This window comes from Ovis aries, chromosome 9 (assembly GCF_016772045.2).
Source record: "Ovis aries strain OAR_USU_Benz2616 breed Rambouillet chromosome 9, ARS-UI_Ramb_v3.0, whole genome shotgun sequence".
Taxonomy (NCBI): Eukaryota; Metazoa; Chordata; class Mammalia; order Artiodactyla; family Bovidae; genus Ovis; species Ovis aries.
The window spans coordinates 14,541,575-14,547,996 of record NC_056062.1 but is presented as its reverse complement, the minus strand read 5'-3'; the positions used below and the strand labels follow the sequence as shown (position 1 = coordinate 14,547,996).

General features: G+C 51.0%; 1 protein-coding gene across 1 annotated transcript; it reads right to left on the bottom strand.

Annotated features, from left to right (window-relative positions):
- Positions 1 to 1,588: 1,588 nt before the first annotated feature.
- Positions 1,589 to 4,165, bottom strand: LY6K (lymphocyte antigen 6 family member K). Its single transcript, XM_042254568.1, has 3 exons — positions 4,042 to 4,165; positions 3,018 to 3,122; positions 1,589 to 1,866 (listed from the first exon to the last, which is right to left on the bottom strand). The coding sequence occupies exons 1-3, from the start codon at positions 4,163 to 4,165 to the stop codon at positions 1,589 to 1,591; spliced, it is 507 nt and encodes a 168-aa protein (XP_042110502.1).
- Between the last annotated feature and the right edge of the window lie 2,257 nt (positions 4,166 to 6,422).

The following is a 6,422-nucleotide window of genomic DNA, read 5'->3' as shown; positions in this document are numbered from 1 at the left end:
TCCTTTACTCACCTGGCTCCCTGCTCTTCACAGATAAAGATTCCCAAGTCTTTACTTTCTTGGTGTGGCATTGATGTTGATCTGTGATCTGTTTTTTCTAAACACTATCCTCTTAGAACTTCTTCCTTCCATAGTGACTTCTAGAAAGTGTATCTATCACACTGGTGACAGCATTTTCCCCAATTCACTTGAACGCCTTATCCTGCAATAGTCTGATATCTCTTATCATCTAATCATTGAAAGTACTCTTCATCAGATCACCAAAGACCCACCAGATCCAAACCTAGGGATTCTCCATGTTCATGGGTCTTGACGTCCCAGTCATCTTACACTGCGCTAACCATCCTCCTGGTGAAGAGACGCCAGTGTCCGGTTGCCATGGCGACTTTTGAATAGTTGACCTCTTGCATCTCTTGCCTGCCCTAACAAAAGGGATCCTACTTAAAGTCCTGTCCTAGGCCGAGAGTCGGGAGTCCTAGGAATGCCGCTCCTGAACGGGGCATGAGCAGGAACGCGTGAGCGCAGTGCCTGTGCTTGGAAGGGGACATGCACACAGCAGGAGCCTAACAGAAACTGGAAATTGCCAGCTGTGGAGGCGCTGGCCAACACTCGGGGGCCCTTCTGGTTCAGAGGCTCTAGATGCGACAGAGACAGCCCTGCTCCCTGCCTGCCCCACAGTACCCCCTTCTGGGGCCATTGAGACTCTCTGGAAGGTTCCCAGGATGCCCCAAATAGCATTCCCTGAGTCAGACCAGGTGAGGCAGGCCAGAGTATGGGAGGGAGGGGGAGGCAGGACAGCTGCAGATGGGGCTGCACCCACCCAAGCACCCAGTCAGGGCCATAGGGGAGAGAACATTTGTTCTGTGCAGAACTGCAGCTCAGCTCTCTGGCTGTCTGTACATGGCTGCATCTCAAATGGAGACTGGGAGAAGGCTAGAGTGTCAGCAGTGGTGCTGCTGTCTAGCTGCCCAAGTTTCAGACGCTGGACAAACGCATGGGGAAGCATTTGTGAGTCCACACACCTATGCCGGTTGGTGGGTGAAATCCATGCTTACTCAACAGAATTTCTTCTCTTCTGTCTCTTGGAGTCTGGAAGCAAGAGCTGAAGGAGAGCAGCCAAGGGGCCTCCCCTGTCAGAAGAGGGCTGTAATCAGGAGGGGGTCCTACTACCCCACACTGAGCAGTATTTCTTTCACTCCAGAGATACCTTATGCCCAAATCATTCTGTCTCCCCCACTGACCCTGGGCCCCCCCAAAGGTCAGAAGTGTCTGAGGACTACTTTTCATGGGTGAGCCTCAGGCCCTGCCCTCCATCGATACCAAGGCCCCCCAAGGTGAAGAGGAGTCAAGAGTGATTGTCAGCAAAAAAAAGTTACAAGGTTTGATTTCAAAGAGAAACAACGTGTAGGCAAAATTACTATGGGGAAGGTTTGGCCTTGCTCTAATTCAACCTGTGAGGTAGGCCCAAATGGACTCATTCTCCCCACCCCACATCAAGGTCCCTGGAAAATCAGACTACCATTAAGCTAATTGATGGAAAACAAATTTAATGCAACAAGTTCCAACCACCTGCAGCCAGTTGACTTTGTCACAGCAGCCTGAGGCCCAGAAGCACAGAGGCCAGTGTCAGGAAAGGCATCAGCCCAGCTTTGCTGCCCCTGCTTTGCCCCTTAAAGTACTTATCTTCTGTGTTTTCTTTGATGATTGGTCGGTGAATGTTGCACAGGTTGGATGTACAGCATGCCACGAACAGAAAGGGTGTGGGCTTTATGAGCACGAACGACCTGGCCGTCCGCAAAAGTGTCTCATGCAACCCACAGTTCAGTGCACACTGCTTGGAAGTAAGGTAGAACCGTGGAAATATTCCTAGTGGGAAATAGGACAGAGAGATGGAGGCCTCATGAATTGAAAGCAGCAACACTAACACCATTTCTGTCTGAAGTCTGCCCAACCCTGACCCTTCTATTGCCCCTTACCAGAGCCCCACTCAAAGAGGGCACCTGCCAGGGATTTGGGAGCCGTCACTGCAAAGGAAGAGGGTCAGGCCTTTGTGTTCAGAGCTGCTTTTGGGGGTGGCATGGCATCAGATGCCACCATCTCTGACCTGTCTGCACACAGCTGTCTGCACTTGAGCCTGGCAGTCTCCATTTGGGAACGCATAGGCTCCCTGGGCCTCAACTTCTCAAACATGGTTGCTCAGGCCTTTGTGACCACAGACGAGACACACGGGAGCAAGGGGCACCTGGCCACTGCCCAGGGCTTGGAGCTGGCCTCTCAAGGAGTCACGCCTGCAGCCTGGGTGTAACTGCTGTGACTGTGAGCCTGCTGCCGGCACAGCACCTCCTCCCATGTTTCACTGTGCAGTCATCTTTCCACACTAAGTTATCAAGTCCACGTGAAGCTGCAGTGGGGCTTATGCCTCAACTGACTCAGTAGCCCACACGCTTCTTGGAACATGGAAGCCCCAGAAGTGGCTGATGAATGGAAAGTGAATTCTCCAGGCCAGACAAGGCCACTGTTGGGGCCTTCAAAGTCACTGTCGGGAGAGAGTTCTTCATGAGGCCAGAAGTGCTTGGGGGAGTTACAGATGGCAGAGCAGTGGTCTCCAAATGTTTTAAAGCATGCATCTTCTTTTCAGGACATATTTAAAGCCCTGATTATGTACATCTTTTGTAAAAGCTATTCTTGGTCAGACATTGAAGTCATTAAGGCTCAACTGCTCACCTAGAAGTGAATGAAAAGAACTCTCCATTACTTTCTCCCTGCACCTCAGTGTTTCAATCTGGCCGGCGGTTGCTGTGTGCCGCCCTGCAATGGCTCTGCTGTTATTTAGGTAAGCTGAGTCTCCTCAGTGGCCTGCTGGCACTCCTGGCTTCACAGGACTTTGCTCTTCAAATTTTAAAAAAAGATCATTTTTATGTTAGTTTTTCTTTATTGAGAAAACTCGACAGGCCCTAAGTCCTGAAAGCATTCTACTGACCTGGGTGTGGAGCCCCACTGGGACCCAGGACACTTACTCACGGCGGCAGAGATACAATACGTAGAGCCTCTGTCACAGTTTTGTGGTGCTTCGCATTCGAAACCGTTCTCCTGTTCACAAACGTGACACCTCAGGACAGCCTCTGAAAGGAGGAATAAAAAGAAAGCGGAATGTGGCAGCTCTCAGATCCCATCAGAGCAACACCTGCCATCCTCTCCTTCCTCTGAGTGAGGACAGAGCCCTGGGTCCATCCATCTTTCTGGCGCCTCACAGCCTGCCCCATCCTGCAAGCTCCTCCTCTCTCCTCTCTGGGCTTCTCTCGTGTGCCCACTGGATGTGTCTCACAAACCCACACCACACCCATAGCATGAACACAGACGAGCACAGGCCCTCACCCCGGAGACATGCATACTCACACTGTCATATGGACACAGCCGAGTCCCTGCCTCCCCCAACCCCCAATCGGGCCATGCCCACGTCACCACACTTCACTGGCGCCACCCATTAGCTGCTCTAGAGAAAGAAGCCCCATGGCTGTGGAGTCTGCGCCCATGCACCCTTCTCGCCTACCTTCCTGGCTGACCCCACTGCCTCCAGTCCCTGGCTCCACACTCCTTGGCCTGAGACCCTGTGTCCTGCCTGACCCAGGAGCCGAGGCGGCCCACTATTGGGTCTGTGTCAGGGCAGGACTTGGTCCTGGGGAAGAAGCAGGTCACACTCCAGCAGCTCTCCATTTTCAGAGACAGCCCCAGAAGGCTCGAAGATGGCTGGTTCAGACTTGGCCTCCAGCCCAACCATCCCCAGGAAGGCAGGGCCATGGCAGGGAGAGCTGGGTGCTGGCCAATAAAACCAGCCATCCGTGCCTGCCCTTGGGGACCCCACATCAAGAGGCTCTCCCACTATGTATTCGTATCAGCTGACCACCCTCCTAAGGCTGTCTTGCCCCCTGAATTCTCTGGGCTACAACTGCCTGGACCCACCTGGGGCATGGCCACCCTGTGTCTGCACAGGCATTCCAGACCTCCTCCTCCCAGCCCAGGAGGCTCAGGGCCAGAACTGACCTTGTCTTCCAGACACAGTGAGATTGGTCTCCACCCATGGCAGGCCCAAGACCAGAAGCAAAGCAAGGAGGGTTATCATTTCCAGTGATGCCTGGTCCTGGACATGAGGAACAAGCAGGGCCATTTGGTCAGCCCTGTGGCTCCAGAGTTAAGATTTGACCCCTGTTGGTCTAGTACCATTCAGCGCCCTCCCCACTGGTCACTGGGGCAGACCCTCTTCTCCTCATCCATGGGCCAGGGGCTGGGTGTGGCCTCTAAGTGCTGATGGGGGGGGGGGGAGGCTGTCAACACCACCACCAAGTCCCCTCTGTCCCCAGGGACCCCACCACTCCCTGGAGCTCTGCATTCATTCACCCATGCCCCAGCAAACTTGTTTGGCATGTGTTCCTGCCGCAGCTCCCCCAAGGCAGTACCCTACCCCTGATTTGAACTCCAGTTCTCCTAGGGGACATCATGGGGTACTCTCCCACCCAGTGCTACCGCCCTTCCTCTTCCCTTTTCATCTTCCTCTCCATCCAGGTCTTCACTGGTGCAGCCTGACCCCAGGGTACAGGAAGGCTTGGCTACCCCTGCACCGCCCAGCCCAGCCTTACTGCCCAGATCGGTGCTGAGGCTAGCCCTCTCTCTCACAAGGCCTGCCAGCCTTATGCCCTTATGCACTTTATACCTGACTGCTTTCTGGGCTCCCCATTCCTGCTCCTTCCCCAGGTTCCACACCCTGCCTTCACCCTGCTATCTGCAACAAGCCTCTGTTAGTGCAGTCAACACCTTTGCAGGAATTCTGGATTTTTACAGCAGCAGAGCATTTTCAGAGCCTCTTTCGATGAGCCTTTGTGTTGTTTGTCGTGTGTTGTACTAGAAATAAAGCTGCAATTGTCCGTAGTGTTATTTCTTACAAGTGCAGGTACACTGGAAAGTTTCCCAGAAATAAGACTGACAGTCACAAGTTTGATGTATTTGCAATGTAGATGCACTTGCCCAGCAGCTCATCAGGTTTCTCCACGAGTGCCTGTTCCTACAGTATCATCAAAAAAGGGTACATTCCTATCCATCCTTTGGGTTTTCACCAATCTGGTAGGTAAAAACAGTATCCTGATAATTAATGATCAGAATTAATTATGAGTGACATTAAGTTTTTGCATTCAGATAGATGTCTGCATTCCTTTTTCTGTGCTTTCAAGTCTGTTATCCAAATACACTGTGACCCTAGTCCATTGTCTGCCACAAAAACGGTTTTTCCTATTTGATATAGGTCTTGGTATTAATGCCAAGCAGAAGTGGTTATGCCAAGCTTTTCAAGGTTAAAGATAAATACAGCCAGACACTAAAGTGATAAGGATGGATTTTAATCAGGAGCATTCTGCTTCAGTGGGAAAAAGAGTCTTCATGAAGGGAATTCCACTTGAATTTGCACAGGGGTGACTGGGCATTTTAAAGGAAGAGTGAGGGAGTAGGGAGGTGGTGAGCAGGGCTCAGTGGAGTCAGGGAAGTGAAAGTTACAAAAGCAGGAAGGCAGGATTGGTCCCTGTGAAACCTACCTGGGTACGTACCGAAGTTAAGCACCCGCCCTCCACGGAAGCTGGGAAAGGGGCCCGTCTTTGCAGAACACAGTTCTTCAGGAAGGGATTTAAGGCCAGAGTTTGGGACCGGGGGCAGACTTGGATCATCCTAGGGATGTCGCCTTCAGTCATTAGAAGGCACTTGGTGTCTGCTCTAGTCTTTACAGACCAAGCTTGAGGCCTCGTGGATAAAGGGCCCAGAGGAGCCTGGCTGCAGTTAGTCAGGAGAGAAGCTTTACCACCACCTTTTATTTTATGGTTCTGGATTTTGAAACCAGAACAGTTTCAAAATCCAGAACCATAGTTCTGCTAGTTGGAGAAACCTTTCCCCCCACATCTGATCTCAGAAACTAAGCAGGGTCAGGCCTGGTCAGCATTTGGATGGGAGAAAATTTCCCTCAAACAAGGTTATAAATGAATTCTCTCATATTTTCTTCTGATAGCTTTATCAGAAGTTTTTTTTTTTTTTCCTTTCTCTTTTAACATTTGAATCTTTGATCCATTTGGGAATTACCCTTCAGTGTTGTATTTTTTCAGACGATAAGTTATCTCAGCATCATTAATCATAATGTCCACCTTGTCTACTGCCAATTTGGAAGCCCTTTCATCATGTATTGGATTCCAGATGCACCTGATGCTCTTTGTGGGTTGTCTGCTTTCAGTTACTTTGTCTGTCCATTCACACACCAGAACTACAGTTTTGGTGTCTGGGTCCACAGCCCACCTCTGAAAGTCGGGGAGGCCCTCACCATACCTTTCAGAATTTATTGTTGATTGATTCTTTTTTGGTTTGTCTGGTTAGGAAGTAGAAAGCCAAATGAG

Bases quoted from the DNA above. Each gene is read 5' to 3' on its own strand.
- LY6K (XM_042254568.1), bottom strand. From the start codon at position 4,165: ATGGCCCTGCTTGTTCCTCATGTCCAGGACCAGGCATCACTGGAAATG. The intron at 3,123-4,041 runs GTCAGTTCTGGC...TCCTCCTTTCAG, and splicing joins CACTGTGTCTGGAAGACAAG to AGGCTGTCCTGAGGTGTCAC. The intron at 1,867-3,017 runs GTAAGTGTCCTG...ATTTCCCACTAG, and splicing joins TTGTATCTCTGCCGCCGTGA to GAATATTTCCACGGTTCTAC.